At 37.7% G+C, this 19,436-nt stretch overlaps 1 protein-coding gene across 4 annotated transcripts in view; it reads right to left on the reverse strand.

Moving 5' to 3' along the window:
- Window positions 1-14,752: 14,752 nt before the first annotated feature.
- NNT (nicotinamide nucleotide transhydrogenase) overlaps window positions 14,753-19,436 on the reverse strand; it is a 43,049-nt gene continuing 38,365 nt past the window's right edge. For all 4 annotated transcript variants that reach the window (XM_059836863.1, XM_059836862.1, XM_059836864.1 and 1 more), the window contains 2 exons: window positions 18,949-19,064; window positions 14,753-17,698 (listed from right to left, as the gene is read on the reverse strand). In XM_059836863.1, coding sequence (XP_059692846.1) covers window positions 17,549-17,698; window positions 18,949-19,064 — 266 coding nt within the window. In that variant the 3' untranslated portion in view covers window positions 14,753-17,548. The remainder of the gene's footprint in view (window positions 17,699-18,948; window positions 19,065-19,436) is intronic.

The raw sequence follows: 19,436 nt of genomic DNA on the forward strand, positions 1-19,436 counted from the left end.
GGTGACAGAGGCTGCGGTCGCTGCGGGAAGAATTCGCGCCCGCTGCGGGGCTCTGTCTCTGCTTTCTCCTTTCTCCTACCGCGAGCGGAGCTCTGCCCACAGGAGCGGCCACTGCTTTTGAAGTCCATTCTTTAAGGACTTCCTTGGAGACATGCCTTAGTCCCCTGAGGAGGCAGATGTCTCCTCATGGCTTACACACTGCTTCCAGAGCCTACTCTGAGCAAGAGGCAAGAGGTTATTTTATAGTTATTTGCTGACATTTTGTGTGCTAATCTTGTTTTAAGATGGAGCATTTGTATGACTGTATTTTGAAAGGAATACAGTTTCACTTGGCCACTGGGGTTAAGTGTCCTGGGAGAATCCCCAGTGGACTAGCATCCCAAGGGCATCACTCAACCCAGGCTCAAGATTTTGTTTGAAGAATTCTCTGGTAGGCAATACCAGAACTGCTGGCACAACAAATGTCAGGAAATTTGATTTACATATAGTGAGCCTCTTAACATTGATAGAGGAAAAGGAAAAATCAAGGCTTTCATGGATCTCATAGTTCCACACTTGCTGAGTATGAGCTCCTAAATCCTGTTCTGGTCTGCCCTTCTAACACAGATGTGGTAAAACTATTTGCTCTGACAAAATTTACAGTGCTCCTGTTTTGCAAAGTACTTTTCATAACACCTACAAGTTATCACCTACCAGTGCTTTGGCTTGTACAAGCATGGGGCCATGATAAAAAGGTCACAGCTTACACATGAAAGAAAAGAAAAACATGTAAGTGTTGCTGCAGTTTTCTAAAGTGGAGTCCTGGAAAAATTCATGTAAACTGTGCATAGCTGTAATGTGAAAGGGGACATTTGTTTCTTCAGAAGGAATTACTATGGTGCAAGAATTGTCTTGGCAGATAAACAGAACATGTTTGCCCAGTGTGTAAATAACCTTTTCTTCTGTAAAACTTCTAGTGAATAAGTAACTTTTTGAAAGGCAAAAAGAACTCTATCTCTTTAATTTCTGTATAAAGAGACATACCTGTTCATTTTTAAAAAATGATAATTAAAAAAAAAAGGAAAGAAAAGAAAAAGGAGTTTTGGAATTTTTTAATTCTACCTTTTGACCCCAGTGGTTTTGGCACAAGTTTCAAATGTCAGACCAAAGAGTATTGCTCATGAAAAAAAAAAAAATGTTGGCAAAAGTAATTCTCCTATCAGGGTCACATTCTAGAGTTCAAAATGTGAGAAAAATGATCATTTTTCCCTATTTTCCTAAGAGATTATTCACATAAACATTTTTTAATTAGAGAAAGCACTACACATGACTTTGCGTATTCAAATGCATTTGAGTGTCTCTCTGTGCAATTTCACTTGCACAGTTTCACTGGAAGGAATGCCTGCCTTTCACAAACTGTGTGCAAGCAGGTCCTTCCCCACTGCCTGACCCGGGGGGAATGAAACCTCTCCAGCCCCTGGCAGCTCTATAGACAGAGATTCCTCATGGGCTCAAGCCCGAGAGGTCTGTGCCCAGAGAGGTGCAGTGCAAAATCCGGCGTTACCTGCTGGTCACCTACACGGTCCGCGTGAATGCTGAGGTGCATCGGCTGTGCTAACACCAGCCTGGAGCTCTCAGCTGAGCCTGCCCTCCTGAGCCCAAAAAGGACCCCAAGCCCTGAGGCAAAAGGTCTTCTGCTGCAAAGGGATCCTTCACACAAGCATAACAGAGATGATGCTAAAATTTGCCTCCTCAAGGGAGAAGGGTGGAAGAAGTGAGCTCTGCTTGGCTGAGCCAAGATAACATTTTCCTCTAAGCTATGGTCGCCTCACCAGCCTGGATCCTCTGCCAGAGGATGTTCACACTCCGTGCAAAGACTTTTTTTCCTAGTTCAATGGCAAGTCTATCAGGACATGGAATTCAAAGCTTTCCTGGGTAGTAGCATGGGATCTAAATGTACCCACTGTTACAACATGAGTGATTTTGATTCTTGCCAGAACTCAACAAAATAGTCTCATCTCCTTGCCTGTTTCCTTTGGAAAAATGGTTTTTAGTTACACTATTTTGCCTGAACTTTTGTTCTCTCTACTTCTTTTCTGAGTTGCCAGTGGCAGAACAGTTTCATTATTTTCTGTACAAGAAAGAAGAATTGAAAAAGGGGAAAAAAGCCTGTTTTAACTAATAGCCTATCAGGAGCTTAGAGTACACAGCTACATAAACTTTAAAAAGGTTGAACAAAACAAAACCTAAATAAGTTTTTCTTACCATTTTTTGACACTCAACAGGTTGGAAGTACTTGGTATTTTCTCATGATTCACATGGAGATCCACCACACACTTTAAAAGAACTAATGAATATATCACCCTGCAGAACACTAATGCATGCATTACTCATTTTGCCTCAGCTTGTTTGAAATGTTTGCATGAAGAGGAACTCAAGTAGGTACTGTTTCATTTCATCACTTACAGTGTCTGTAACCTGACTGTAGTAAAATTTATAGCCCTGGGCTGTTGTATGACTGAAATACTACTAGGCTAAGGATCTGCTGTATTTTTGGTACCATTATATGCATATGTTTCTGTTGATACCAATCTGTGACTTCACATAATGTGAATTTAAAGCTAGGAAATGCTTCCTTGAATTATGGTTTCACTATTATGGATCAGGGGTAGGAGATACTCTGTGAAACTTGTAGAAGAGCTCCTTTGGAAGCAGCTGATACAAATCAAGACAAGCAAGTCACCTATGTCTACTCATTTGTAATTTAAAACTGGTTAACTCCACAAAACCAAAAGACCTATGGGAGTTCTAGCCAAGTAAACACATAAAAATCCTGCAAGGTGTCTCTCAGTTTTCCAGCAAAGCATTGGCAAAGGGGAAACTTCACAACACACTAACACTGCCACCTTTTTGCTCTTGTTCCTGAAATTCCTTATCATATGAAGTAGAAAGCTGCACAGAAAAGCCCCAACCAAAATAAAACTACTTGGAATAGCTTGCTTGTGGTGAAATCCACACTGCTCAGAGGACAAAAGGCAAGTGGAGGAAGAAGATGTGAAACCACAATACCTGTCACTAACTACCAGCAGTCCCCTGCCCTCCCGAAATGTGAAAGGAGACACAAGCTGAATACCAGTGAGCCATCACAGGAAGTGACAAACTGTGAATACAGCTCCTGCTGAAAGGAGGGAGGGAGACCTAGCACATTAAAGACTTCCTCCATGAGCAGCTGTCATGCAAACAGCTAGCTGTCTCCTTCCCTATCTGAACTGCATTGGGAACACTTGGTATAGCTGCTAGAAGAAAAAAATATGTTAAAGAGTACAATTGTAAGCTAAAGGTGAATTTTTTATTCTTTCTTTTCTTTTTTTTCCCAGTCCTCACATGTGTGTGATTACAAAAGGTCCCCTCATATTTTTAATTAAAATTCAGTGCCAGAAAGCAGCTTACAAGCTCCTACAGCTCTTGTAATCTATAGCACAGTCCTTTAGGGCATCATTTACCAAATTTGGCCAATATGTTTAACTGTCGAAACAAAATTAGCAAAGGTTTGTGTTATACACTGCTTGAATTGTATGCAATTAAGAGTAAACAAGCTCTGTTGTTTCCACTGGTATCTAATATGGTGTTATAATAACCAGACAGAGACAATCCTTGCTGTTGGGAAATTTATACTATACAGAGTCATGAAAAACTGGGACTTTAGGCTTCACTGTAGAGTATTAAGACACAACAGAACTGAGGAGACAAAACTCCTTTATAATAGATGTGATCACTGAAAGACCCTTGGAAAGAGACCATTCTTTAACAAATCATTCTCTAACAACAGTAAAGCTGGTAAGCAGCAACTACCTGAGACTCTACAATGCAGTGACCCTTACTTGAGTTTTAGTGGCTGATGACATCAGATGCAAAGAACACAAATAGAAGGGAAACAATCACTATTTCAATTTTAAACACCTATGGTATTTGGTAACATTGCTGTAAAAAAACTAAAAGTTGTCCAAAGCCGTAAATAAAACCTCAGGATAGCAATTTACTATAAACAGGTGAAAACACAATAAAAACATAAAAATACAATTGTATTAAAAAATTATTCATGCACCCTGCAAAGACACTATCACTTTGGTGTTTATGCACTGCACAATGCATAAGTGAACTTCTGCATAATTTTCAAGGGAATAACAAGAAGGAGGAAATCGTTAACAATAATTACTGGTTTTTAGATTGGATCCACACTTGAACTCCCATTCTTCAAGTCAAATGCACAGAATTTTTTAAGATGCAGTAACACGTATTTTCATTTTGAACAAGTTTTGGTTAGAAATAAAAACCACAATTGATTTTTTCACTGGTTGATTTTTAAAATGTTTTTCCCCAGATGACAGGGAACAATTTTTTTTGGGTGTTTGTTTTTTATTTCCAAGAATGCAGTAACACTTCAGAACTCAGTTCGCATAAGAACATGCTCAGCTTGAAGTCATTAGAAGAGGCAGTCCTCACCTCACTAAGGACAAAGTATCATTCTACATCAGAAATATCAGGAAAATTTTAAGAGCTGACACCTTGACAAGAAGCATTTTAGTAGACAATAATATTCTGACACTACAGAAAGCCTGTACTGACATAAAGTCACTAACTATGGGATATTATATATACATATAATTAATATTATGCATTCTATATATTTTAGATTATTTTACAAGTCTTCATATTGCATTTCATGAATATATTTGGAATTATTTTTTTTACATAGTTATACAAACTTATAGTTAACTTACAGTAAACTTTTACATAGTTTACATACTTACTCGAATGATGAAAATTTAGCCAGGAAAAGAAGTGATGGGACAATGTGCTCTGGCTGAGGGCTGCATTGACACCTAGGTGAAAGACTTGACACAATTATCTGAGGATCAGTCAGGAAAAGGCCCTTCCTCCTTTTATAACAGTTTTTGATTGCTGTCAGATAGATGATGCAATTACAAAATCACACAGAATCACAGAATCAGTTAGGCTGGAAAAGACCTTTGAGGTCATTGAGCCCAACCTGTGACCCAGCACCACCTTGCCAACTAAACCATGGCACTGAGTGGCAGTCCAGTCTTCCCTTAAACACCTCCAGGGGCAGTAACTTCACCACGTCCCTGGGCAGCCCACCCCAACGTCTGATCAACCCTTCTGAGGTGAAATTCTTCCTGATGTCCCACCTGACCCTTCCCTGGCACAGCTTAAGACTGTGTCCTCTTGTCCTGTCACTGGTTAACTGGGAGAAGGGACCGACTCTACCTGGCTACAGCCTCCTCTCAGGACTGTACATCCAGGAACAATTCTGTTTGCACAGCACATGACCAGATAACTACATGTATGGAACTACATAAGCCAACACACTAAAGGACAGTAAACATTTGACTGGTGTTGACATTGCCCACACATTTTTTCCAAGATGTGAACCTCCTTAGCTAGCTTTTCTGCAGTGAATCACTGCTACCCCAAGAACAGAATGTTTCCTCTTAGGCTTTGTTCCATTCTATCTTTTCACTGTCTTTTTGGGTTTTTTCTTTTGTTTTGTTTGTTTGTTTGGGGTTTTTCCCTGCTTTTTTCCTTTTCTGACTTTGGTGTATCTTTCTCTACACCCACATTTTCATCTTTAAGGCAAACCTACACACAGAAATCAAAAGCACTGTTGTGCAAAACACGTTTCTCTTGACTCAAGTTATGCTGCAAGTCACTGTTACTGCTACAAAGGGGATGGAGTCGAGCACTGCAGCAGGAGAAAAGGGCCCTCCTGATGGCTGCCTCACTGTTCCACATTCCAGGAAAAGCCATCAGGAGGGCCTTAAGAAGGGTAGCATAGGCAAAAGTCAGCCACAAGCATCTTGTGCTCCAAAGCAACAAGATGTCACTTCAAATTAAGCTCTCCTGATTTCCAGATGAAAAAGCATAAGGCAGGGAAAGGAAAATTCTGCTGCCCATGCTCACTTAGACACCAGTTACATTTTCCCAGCAGACACACTAACTATTGTCTCTGCAGCCAGACCATGAGCTGCTTAAGATATATTTACGTGGAACAAGTGACATCCAGTGGCCGGTGCAGTCCATTACCATTCAGCTGTCAAACCAGGTGCTCCAGCACCATCTTTCTTCTTTCCTAGTTCTGCCCCCTCTTTAGTCCAAGTGCCCAAACCAATTTTTCTGACTGAAAATAACTTCTTCAAAGCCATCACTAGAAAAATCACATGGGAGACTGACACAAGGATTAGGGAGGCACAGAGACGGCTCAGACCACGTTTGTATGAGGATTTTGATGTTAAGGTTTGCAGCAGATTTTGACTGCAAGGCTATTTATTTTGCAGCTTATTTTAATCCTCAAAAAGGCAGAATAAAAACTGATTTCCCAAAGGCAGTCTGATGAAGTTTGCTACCTGTCTGTGATATTCATCAATTCTCAAAGTGCTGCATAGAATGCTCTCAAAAACACAGCTGAAATGAGAAGGTAGGTTAGAGATTGTGTCTAAAAAATCCCAGCAACACTATTCTAGGACTAGGAAACAGAACACAGCAGCTGCATTAGGCATTTTTCCTGGGTATTCTGTATTCTGTTATGGGGTATTTTCACACTTATAAACTACATTCAACCTCATCTTTATGAGCTCAAAAATCAAGCATTTTCATACTAACTTTCTCAGAAGAGATGGTTACATAAAGAACTAGGAAAACATCTCAATAATCTGTTTTCCTGAGCACTACTCACAATAGTATCACATGGGCAGAATGTATACACCAGGGAAGATGGGGATGGCCAGATCTGACGCTGGACACTCTGGAGTGGTTCCAGAGTGATTGCGACAGTCACAAGCACAAGGCCCAGTCACAGCATCAGGGACTTAGACCTTGCTGTTGTTCTTACCACCAGAACTCAGTGAATAAGGACACAGCACAGAAAAGCAGGCCAGGTCCTATCAAAAGGCAGCTACTGACCATTTGTGCCATGAAAACTACTATGTGCCACTTAGGGACACGGATGAGTGTAAGGTTTATGGCTGGATGCAATGATCCAGGTAAGTAATGATAGACTGCAAGATATGTAATTCTGTAAGAGGCTGAAGTGTTTCAGTTAACTTTAAAGATATATTTAATAAAATATTCAAATCAAGTACTCTAGTGTGAAAGACATCAAAGGCCAAAAAAACCCATACAGTATTTTAAAAATGTTGCCCTTTTTTCCTACCTTGAAATTTCATCTATACCTATTTACCATGCATGCACATACTCTTCCATTTACTCTTGCTTACTTAAAGGAACAAGATTAATTTTTACAGTGTCAATAGAAACATGTGTATTCCATTTCAAATTCTTATTTAAGAATTTTCAAGATGTTAGGAATTACAATAAGATTAACAAATATTTCTGTTAGAGAAAAAGGAAAACAGACATTCATTTAAGAATAGATACCAGAAGAAAAACCACACTAGATATATTTAGTGCCATATTAATGTCCAATAATTTTAGATCCCACAGCAATAAGAAATTTTATAAAGGTTTGCCTGACACGCCATGGAAAGCAAGTTTTGTAAGAAGAAATAATGTAAGACTAATGATATAGTTTGGAAAAGGACCAGAATATTTCAAGCTAAGCACACTTCAAAGCTAAGTACAAGGCCATTTCTGACTAGAGGAAGAAAATGAGGGCTGAAAAAATGTGTCTATTCTTTTCCCAACTACAGCAGTTGCCTAATAAAAGATGTCAACTCTCCCTTTCATTTTTAGTCTGTTATGACAACAGCAGACCACCAAACAATAGCAACAACCAACCCACCAAGAGGGAAAGGTCTTTTTCAGAAGACAATGCCATAGCTGCTCCATTACACATTCTGCACGAGGTTAATTCTCAGCAGTAATGCAAATACAAGCTAAGCCAAAACAACCTAACTGATGTTTCTGGAACAGGCTTTCAAAAAATCTCTCTAAATACATGACCAGGCAGCAACATATATAAAAGTCTTGGATACTTGAGCAAAATGTGTTTGTGGAGAAACATGCCTGCTGAAACATAGGTTTTGACAACATTCTGCAACATATGCAGAGCACTCTACTCCAACTGTTTAGACCTCAACAGTATTTATTTCTACTGGATTTTAATATATGATGGCAAAACTTTGGCCTTTAAAGGTCTTCTTATTTTGTGGGAACTCATGTAACACACTCTGAACACTAAAGTAGTGGTTGGGGTGACAAAGGTCATAAGTCCTCTTGTGAACTAGTGCTACCATCACAGGGCAGACAAGAGGCAAACTGGGACTCCCCTGCTCAGAAAGGTCTGTTATCAAGGAAAGAAAAGTTTGTTATTAAGGGCCTTTCTTTTCCACTATCCCTTGTTTTGGGATGCTGAAAATATTTTCTACACAGCAAATGCAATCCAGTAAGGGGATAATGGTTTATCTACTCATTAATCAGAAAACATGAATGTCATATATAAACATCTCAACATTTACATTTCTTAAATGCCTTTTTCTTTTTTTTTTTTTTCTTTTAAGCTTGTGAATACTGTAATGAATCATAAGTACTTCCTATAAGGAGCTCAGAAATTTTTGGATCCAGCATCAAATTCGGGGTGGATAAAGTATCTTCTTTATTTTGTGAAAACTTTCTAATAAAAACACAAGTTTTTTGATAAAAAGATGCTTTAGATACCCAACTCCTATTTGTTTCTGTTTCCTTCCTGTTATGTTTGTATTCAACACAATTTAATTGCTTGCAAAGCATGGTAATTCTTTCCCTTGTTTTTACTCCTACAAACTATGGCCACCTCCTCCAACACAAAACACAGACAATTAAGAAAATTACCCAAACTAATTTTCACCCACAAAATGAATGCATCAAAATTTATACTGTAAGATCATCAGAATAATTCCCAAGGCATCTACAACCAGTCTTGAAAGCAAAAGCCATGAAGGAAGCAATCTTTGGAGCTAGGTAGACAAAAGCGAGTTGATACTAACTCTACTTGGAAATAGAAAAATATTAATGAATTTAAACTCTGGCAGAATATTTCAGTATTTCCTGCAAAGAACATAAGTCATCAGGTATGGTAAACCTAATGTCAAACTGGTCAAAACCTGAGCTACTTCCCTGTCCTTTGTAATATATTAGGTAAGTCTGGACAAATGCCAAATCAGTATATTTCAAGGATAGTATAAAAAATATATTGGTTGAAAACTACGGCTCAAATACTAACTTTTTCACCTCACTGGCATGGGATTTTTTTGAGGAAAGAAAAAGCATTGTCTGCAGGAACAATTCTAACAAAACATCCTCTCAAATACACGTCTGTCGTATACTAGAACTTACGCCTAAATTAAAGAGACAAGTAGGCTAAAATGCTTTTACACCTATTTGGAATGAGAAGTTACCTTATCCACAGAAGCCTGTGCTACAGGTTTATTAAGATCTAAGAGTAGAATACCACCTTACAAACAAAAGAGCAGCAAGGGACCAAGTCTGTAGACTATATGTGTTCCAGGTTCTGGCTGGCAAAAGATACAGCTTTATTCTTTCTCTTTTTAAGAGCTGACAATTTTGAAAACAATTATTTTGAGAAGAATGCTTGCACAGAAACAATGTGTTGCTAAGGCTACTACTTACTTTATTTAAAAAATGGTTGCTGTTTGTAAGCCATTGTACATTTTCGCAGATGGAAGGATATCATGCCCCTCCAAACACTGAGATTTAACTGTTCAGCCCAAAGCCACAGAACTGGTCCCTGAATAGAGTGAAAGAGAATTGACTTTTACAACTGTCAAAACCACCCCCTCTTGAAAATTTTCTCATTTCTCATGTCATCAGCAAAGGACATAAAATTTCAGATGTCTCCTTCTTATTCAGAGGGATGCACTGCAATTCATTAGGGAGATCAATCCAACACATCTGCAGGATAACCAAAGCAAGGGTTTTTATGTGCAGTGTTACACCATTTATTACACTAAGGTTTTCAAACTGTACTTTGGTCTTCAGTCACCTCAACTTCATCCCAATACTGTTTTACTTAAACTTTTAATAAAATTAATTTCAACAAACCTGAGGAATTGTAACATATGTCTAACATGAAGACTATGCAGTCCCAAAGTAGCATAATACACTAGGGCATGTTTTCACATTAAAACTGAAGCTTCTCACTCATATCATCTCCCATCCAGGCTGTAATGAACATAAGGGGCTACCTGTGCCAGTGCCTCACCATCCTCACTGTAAAGACAAATGAGCACTAGGCAAGTAACATTTTAGGAACAACCACAACAGCTGGTCCAGAAGAAATGGGAAGCTCCTTCTCTTTTCTAAAACTGGCAGCAGAGTTAGAGATACAGGGCAGTAAGGTGGGGCTACTGTAGAGGTCCTTGTAAGAATAACTCCATAAAAAACTTGCCAAGATGACTAGTTCCTGAGGTGGACAACAGAAACTAGATGCCTCAGAAAGAGTTAGCATTTAAGTACCACATGTCATGATAATTTCTCACAGAACACAAAATGGAATGAGTAGGTAAAAAAGGCAACAGATTCTACTTGCTATATCATCCTGTAGGAAAAAAAAAAATAAAAGTGGTTCCAAGGTCTACAGCCAAAGTTCAGCAGCTCCATGGATCACCTTAACACTTTTCACAGATCAAATTAATCAGGTATAAAGTGTGGCTTATGATATCTCTGAAAAGTTAAAAAAAATAAGTCAGCATCAGCAATATGACATGAAAATTACAGCAATACATAGCACATTGCATTTGTTGGCATATTTTACTTTTTTTTCAGGTTTTAAAACTCAGATATAATTCAATCACACCAAATTATATGGTTCACTAAATTAACATTCAATTATTAAATTATTCAATTATTATTATTATTATTTTGGGACACAAAATTATAGTGAAAAATAAAGATTCTTGATGTTGATTAGAGACTTCCTGTGTTGTGTCTGTACATCAACAAATCCACCATAAAAGTCTTGAAAACTGAAGTTCATTGTTCTATGGTCCATAACAAAAATGAGCTTCTGAGAATGTAAAATCAGAAAATTAATGGCTTTTCTTACCCACATCTGTAATATCTTAATAAGAGGAATAGGAAACTGCTAGTTATTACTGCATGAGACAGCTTTAACATCTGCTTGAGCTTTTTATATTCATTAGCTGTTAGTTTCCCTTCTGTTAGGGATTTTTTTAAATTATGGGTTAGACTGACCATGTAATAGAATAACTTAATTCATGCTGTGCTGGAGTTCAACCTCAATCTTCTTTCAGAAGACACTTCTTATTGAGTGCGAAGCTCCTTCAGTCCTTCTTTCCTCCAGTTTGGTTGTTGCTTCCTTTCATAGGGAAATGGTTGGATAATAACCAGTTTTATGGTGTTTTGTCAACAAGGGACAGGACAAAAATGGTCAGGAGACAGACAGGGCCCTTTTCACAGAATCATGTCTCATTGCAAAACATCATACATAGTAAATGTCATCCTTAGCATATCTAACAGAACTGTATCATGTATAACCTTAATTTAAAGCCATACTTACTTGTGAGGTTTGATCTTTACAGCATGACTCCTTTAATTCTCTGACATACAATTCTTTTCCCCTTTTCTGGCCCATTTTGACCCTTTTATCAAAACAAGTAACAGACATATTTTTTTACCTTGTTTACATAATATTCTAAAAACAGTTGTAGTTGGTAAATAAGGTTCAACAGGTATTTTCCATATAATTTTCCAATTAAAACTGCTTTGCAGAAGTACAGTCTATGGAATTCAAAAAAGTGCCAAGAGGTGTGAATTCAAAAATTAGTGATGTAGAATTTACACAGCCATTTCTCTAATAAGCTAGTAAAAATTTACATGTAATTTATGTATGCTGTATTAACATGTAATTAATATTAACATGTAATTTATATATACTGTGCAGAAAACTGGACTCTGAAGTGCCAGGTTTCAATGTGATGTAGAGGCCTACATCCAGCCTGTGAGTGTATGGGGTAAAACAAAACTGATGAACTGTCATTAAAGGAAAAACACAAAATATGTTCAGCTGAAGAATATGATCCCATTCATTCTCAAGGAAAATGTGTCTCCGGGCAAAAGTGAAAAAGACAAAGCAGAATAGTTGTTTCCTCTAACACTTTTTCCTGATCACTGTCTTCCCATTTGCTAACATTCCTCGCTATCATTGCAACTGGAGAAAACACTCTTTCCTTAGAAGTAATTAGGGCAATCACCCTGGAAAAGGAGCTATAATTAGTCCCTTAGTTTCTCAAGTAATACCTTAAACTAGTATTTTAGGATTGTTTCTGCTGCTCAAAAAAAATCATCTTTTTGAGAACTCAGAGCTTGAAATATTATTAACTCCATTTATGGAAACATCTAATTATGTATTTTCCTCTCATAAAGAGCCATGTATCACAACAGCCTAAGACAGCAATGCAATATATCCTCTGGGCAGCTGCAGAACAGTTGGATGATGCAAGCTATTACCATTTGTAATTTGTTTATTCATAAACCAACCCACACTAATTATATTGATGGAACAATACTCATTGCAAGTCTTATGAAATGAGTATTTGAACTGCATTTCTTAGGTACAGAAAAGAGGATTTAGATCTCCTACTACTCAAATCCCCTTCTGTAAAGTTTTTCTGCAGAATTTGAAAGCTTACACAAAAACTCACATGTGCTGGTAGTGCAAAACACTCTTGATTTTGTGTGTTTCTTTGAATTTAAATGTTCTGTTTACTTACTACAAATAACTGAGGCTCAGAATGGAAGATACTGAAATATTTCCCCTCATCGTTTCTCATGCACTGCAGATCTGGAAGACTACCTCAACTGGCACTCTAGAAACAAACTTAGCAAACAAGGCCTTCTGTGCTGAGGATATGAAATCCATTCCTGTTTGTTTGAGGATGTTTACTATGGATGACCTCCAATCTAAGTCCTACAGACTAAACATTCCTTCATGGTGCTAATAGCATGGTGCTAAAAGCACTTCTAGCTTAGTTTCAAAACCATCCAGGTTTGTGTGCTTCAACAGTGCCCTGCAACAGAATCCAAAACTTAGCAAGGGGATAAAACTTCAAATGCTGGGGTTTTTATTCAAACTTAAATACAGAGGCAGGTTCAGTTCCCAGTTTCTCTGTTTGAATGGACCAGAATTACATGCTTGCTGCATGATATCAATATAGTGGGATAAACATTAGATTGGAATTTCAGAAATCACATCATATACTAAAGCAAGAATCTGAGAGACAGATTGATGGATCACATAATGGAAACCTTGTCATTTTGTAAACAGTAAAATTGCCCTACTTACAAAAGATTTCAAAGCCAATTTAACAGCACAAAAAATTTTGCACTTCTCAGTACAGAAAGTAAGAAGTGTGTTTCTTCAAAATACCATATTTTATAAATTTAATTTCTGACCTAAATAAGCCTCTGGCTCAAGAAGAGTGGAAAAATGATGAAAGATAGTTGGGCTTCAGTTCTGTTTCCAGTCCATCTTCCCCCCACACATCCCCTCCTTTTCAGCCTCCTCTGGTGTTCAATACGGTTTGTCTAAGATAAGAACACCAGGTGGGTATTGCAGAAGGGACTGGATGCTTGCACAATTAATGCATTCCAGAGATGGGGGAGCACATCAGCCTGCTAAAGGGTATGAAGTGCTGCTGGAGACTGGGCAAACTGAACTCCTGAGGTTGCAGGCGATTCCAGTAAAGGAAATTCCAATTACACTTGAAAAGGAAATTCCAATTATAATTTTAAAAAAATCATTTGTTCCCAACTGGAAGAATTGAACACTGTAACAAGAGGGAGGCAGACATCTCCACCAAGAAGTTCAAATGAAATCCTGTACCAATTGAATCAAATTGGATCTGTTTTCAGCAGGGAACTGATGCAAATTAGTGGATCTTTCCAAACTAAATTTCTCTGTAGCTTTAAGTTCTTAGTGAGTCATGGACATACATTGCAAACTGCAAAAGCTCCACAGCTGAACAGAGACAAGTGTCCTGCACACTCCCGTTCTTGCTGTACTGCTTTGTCATGACCTGATCAGATTTTGATAGCCTGCTTGAGTCAGGATACAGCAAACACCTCTTAGGTGATAATAAGAGGCTGGAGATAGGATAGAGAGACAAAAATCTTCAAAGCAGCAGTCAGATCCACAGGACATGGGCTAGATCTTTACCATCTGTCACACTACAAACCCACAGGCTCTCTGTACATGCTTCCCATTCTCCATCAAGGAAGACAGGTTACTCCATGGGCCAACGCCAGGCTGCAGCCTCTGGAAGAGACCTCCAGTCTGGGCTTCACCAAAGCTCGAGGAAAACATGAAAGCTGAATGTCAGACTTGTGATATTACTGAACAGACTGTTGGATGGCTAAAATTATTCACTTATCACTCACTTTGAAGGTAGAAACTGAAATCATCACAGCAATCAACACGACAGTCTTGTAGAACGAAGAAACAGTGGAAGCAAATCTTCATGGTATCTGGCTCAAAGGGAAAGTATTCATCTCACACTGGAGCCACTAGAAAATTAACTACTCAGTTAATTAGCTAGTCAGTTATTATAGCTTTTCTTTCATCTTCTTTAATCTCGAAAAAGCAACACATACATTGTTCAATCACTCTCAACTGTCTAACCCTTTTCATTCACTAGAAAAGCTAAGTGAAGTTGCTATGGGCAGGTGACAGTCATACCTAGAATGAAAAAACGTAAAGAACCAATGCAAATAGACAAGAAAAAAGAAAAAGAATATTTTATTATGATTTCCATTCACTACAGCCTTCAATCTCAACATCCTTTGGTGGCAGCTTGATTATTTTAACTTTCAAAAGTAACATTGGACTAGTTAACTACTCAGGAAAAACAACAGAAGAAAACAAACACAGTTATCAACAGAGAAAAATAACTGACTTTTTATTAGCACTTCAGCAATTATCTAGTGTTCCACAGAAAAGCACATGTTAAAGAGAACCGTGGTACTAATGATCCAAAGTAACAGAATGAGGTTTTTCTCAAAGAACAAATGAAAAAGTGTTGTCCCTCCCCCATATGCTATTTTTTAAAGAAAAGGTAGATCTTATATTAGCAATCTATGAAGAGATAGCTAATATAAGATCTATAAGAGACATGATGCATACTGCAGCTGGATACTTCAAGTTGGACAAGACAAAAATTAATGCTTTAGCATGTTAGATCCCTTAAAATCCCCTTTTTTCCTTTTGCTTAGCTGGAAGGGAGATGGAGAATTATTTCTTTGTCTTCCCTCTTCTCCAATTTCCCTCCTATTTTTTATAGACCTGAAGGAAAACTTGAATACAATGAAATTGAGAAGCATATATGCTACATTCAAATATAGGTGTCACAGTGTTTTAAATTAAAATTCAGTTACAAGCCTTTTCCTGCAGTATGCAACATATAAGTGCTTGCATGAAAAATTTTATGTCAAATCATAGAAAAGAGATCTGCAAAAATTATAGATCTGCAGTATATTGTTACATTTTTAATGTATTACCTGTTCAAAATCTGTGTTTTAAATGATTTTCACATAAAAACAGAGGTAGCCAAGAAGAAATGCTGTATTTTATATGAGGTCTCTATGCATGGTGTAATAAAAAAATGTTTGTTCTCTCGACCAAAATGGATTAATTTCAAGACTTTCTTCATAATAGTTTGTCTTCTCTAACACAAGGACAGTGATTTCTATTTTGCCTTTTCACCACAGACAGTTGCTATATCATTATGGAAATATGACAAATCCATGTTATTAGGCAAATATTTGAATTTCAGTCAAGGATACTTACTAGAATAAAAACAAAACAGCAATCTATGTAATAATTTAAATTTGCTGGACTTTTTATGGAAACTAAACAGTGCTTTTAATTAGATTAGTGAAAAGCCAATCAAAACACTGGATTTTAGGTTTAATATGTTTCTGTGCTGTCCAAACAATAGCTTATTTATTTAGAAAAAATTCTAATTAACTTCAGCATCTTAAATATAGAAGCATAGAATGGCTTGGCCTGTAAGGGACCTTAAAGACCATCCAGGTGCACTTGGAACCCCATAGGCAGGGAACTTTCAACTAGACAAGGTTGCTCAGAGCCCCATACTGCCTTGGTCATGAGCAATTCCAGGGATGGGGCATCCACAGGTTCTCTGGGAACCTGTTCCATTGCCTCACCACTGCCACACAAAGAATTTCCTAACATCTATTCTAAACCTGTCCTCTGTTCATTTGAATCCATTCCCCTCTGTCCTGTCACTACATGCCCATGTGAAAAGTCCTTCTCCCACCCTCTTTGGGGCCCCTCTTAGGTACTGGAAAGTGCTACAAGGTGTCACCGATGCCTTCTCTGCTCCCTGCTGAGCAGTCCCAGCCCTCTCAGCCTGTGCACACAGGAGAGGTGCTCAGGACCTGTGATCAGCTTAGTGGCCTCCTCTGGATTTGTTCCAACAGTTCAACATCTTTCTTGTGTTGGGGGCCCCAGAGCTGAAGATAACAATCCAGGTGGGATCTCACAAGAGGAGAATAGAGAGTGAGAATTCAAATGTTTTCTTTTTCAGCATCACAAGAATATTAATTAAGAAAGCATCACTAAGCATCACTACTACTAAAGTAGTAAGTACAATTAAAAGCTAAGTGAACAAACTGAAACACTGTGGTCCGAATTCTGTGAACACATCAGGTATGCAAGACATTCTGCCTGTGCAGAACTGGACCGTATTTTTTCTCAGACACTTAAAAAGGCAACAACTAGAAATGATGGAGAATTGATCAGCTGCTTAAATAGGTAAGCAGTGCAAGTAAATGTACATTTCCTTGTCAGACTAGAAGATTACTTGGCAAGTGCCTGATATCCTGTGTTTCATTTAACATAAGTGTGCACCATAAAAAGTGGAACTGTATTTAAAAGCAAAGTAACTTTCTAAAATGTTCCTGATTCACAGCATCCATACAATCCCCAAAAGAAAACTAACATTATGCTTAGATCTCAAATCATGTACACATCTATTTCAGAGAATGTCCTGAGTTTGAAGGGACATGCAAGGATTTGCTCCTGCTTCCATCTGTTTGAAATTTATTTTTAAGTTTTGATGAAATCAACAGTTGCATTGTCCATACCAGCCAAAAAACAGCTTTGATGATAAGACTGAATACAGTTTTGGCACAGTATTTTTTAGTGAATTTCCATGACAGAAGTACAGACAGTAAGGAGGAGGAAGTCAGTAACTACTTAAAGATGGCCATGAGTTATTAGATCCTCCTTGTAACAGCACAATGTTGACCTTAAAAAAACCCATTTTTATTCTTTTATGCATTGTCTCATTGGAGATTTAGTTTGAAGGGCTAATCTGCCCATCTTTTTATAAAAGTCTATATCCCCTGACTGAACTACATCTCCTAGGAGTCAATGCTGTCTTCTCCAAAAGCCAGCTGCCTTAGGACATTGAGAGATTCTTCCACCTCTCATTTTCTGTGACCTCTGTGACAAAACTGTAGTCGGAAATATGAGCAGAATATAAATCAGTATTTAGCTTTGGTACGATTCCCTGACTTTGGCCTGCAGGGCATCACATGTCTTTTTAGCATCTCCCAACAACATGGCAGTATTGGGCTTGTAGAAGATGGGATTGTCCACTGCTGCATAACCAACTCCCAGAGATCTCTTCATTACAATGACCTGCACATAAAGAGTTCATGTTTGAAACAGGAAAGCACAGCCACCACACTTCCACAAACAAAGGCAACACAAAAACAACAAATATAGAGAAACCTCTGACCAAAACAGGGCGCTCACTGCTATGAAAATCTATTTCAAATTTTAATATAGCAGATAAACTGATATCCAGATCAATTTCAGAAATATTTTGTTGTTAAAAAAAATGTTATATTTCAGATTAAGAGATTGTGGACATTGCACATGCATTTACTTTATTCCATGTAATAAAGTCAAAGCAAGGCATGTCCACTGATGACCATAACATTGAAGGGTTTTGAGACTAATTTTGAAGTGCTCAATTCCCTGATAGCTATAAAATTCAGATAAGTGTTTACACCAATACTTGGTGCAACAGTCTCTTTACTATTCATCTGTATTACTTCATACATAGGACATTAAAAAAAAAAATTAGCCAGTTTTACCTATTAAGCGTCAAATTAGTTAACTGTGGCATCTTCAGCAGAGAAACTGAGAAGCTTTACCTTAACTGTGTCCATTTTTATTTCTCAAATTGCAATACATAGCTACACACACTGCTGATAAATGTATATGCCTGTGACTGAGTACTTGAATGGATAACCCACAGAACAACTTAGGCCAGGGCTGCATTCAGAACAAAGTATCAAAGATTTCACACCAAGGAAACACAAGTATATGTACTTTAGATCAGAGCAAAACTGTAAACTACACCGCTGGTTCAACTTGGACAATCTAAGCACTCTACTTGACTCAGCCATGCATTTTTTTGCATGGCTGAGTCAAGGGTTTTGTTTGGTTTTTTTGGGAAGGATGTTTGTTGGTTTTTAATTACTATTTATTTTTTTATTTAAGCATATTATTCATTCTTATATTTCCACCTCAGTATTAAAGTTGTCAACTATAAACTTAACAAAACCAGTATTAGTAAAGAAATATTTCAGGGCTGCGGATGTAAGCAGACCACCATTTATTCTAATCACATTCTAGTAGAAGCACTCTAAGTGATCCTTTCTATTGCAGTCATCATTGGTCTCACTAAAGCATTTGATGATTATTCTAAAATCATGAACAGTGCATCACACTTGCAAAGCACTGACCATTTTGTTGGACAACTTGAAGAAAAGCTTCTTGTGGAAACCAGAATAGTGGAAGAATCCTGTTAGCTTATCCTATAAACCATGTTTTTAAAAGCTTGCTAAAGGTAGGTGATAATTCAACTTTGTTAGTCTCACCTGTTTGGACTTCCAGACCTCAAGAACTGGCATTCCAGCTATGATAGAGTTCGGATCTTCCTGAGCTGCTGAATTAACTGTATCATTTGCACCAATTACAAGGACCAAGTCAGTCTCTGCAGCAAGACAAAGAAAATAACACTGATGAAAAATTATCTGAAATCGAAGCACGGAGGCTGATGTACATTCTAGGCAGAAGGACCCCTAATGGTTAAGCACGGACACAAGTATTTTACAAATTTCTCAGGCAAATTATATATGAGATTTCAAATGTGCTGGCAGCTACCTCTAACAAACTACAAACATTCACAATCCAATTCCAAAGGATTCATTAGATCACCGTGCTACACAAAATTTAAAACCTTTTGATATTTAAATGTGGTTGAATACACACACTACTTTCAAATTTTTTTGTGCCTAGCTTTCTTTTGAATATTCTTCTGAAAAATCTTTAGCACCAACCTTCTGCCTTGTAAATAAAAATGTAA

The sequence above is a fragment of the Haemorhous mexicanus genome, chromosome Z, assembly GCF_027477595.1.
Source record: "Haemorhous mexicanus isolate bHaeMex1 chromosome Z, bHaeMex1.pri, whole genome shotgun sequence".
In the NCBI taxonomy this organism is placed as follows: Eukaryota; Metazoa; Chordata; class Aves; order Passeriformes; family Fringillidae; genus Haemorhous; species Haemorhous mexicanus.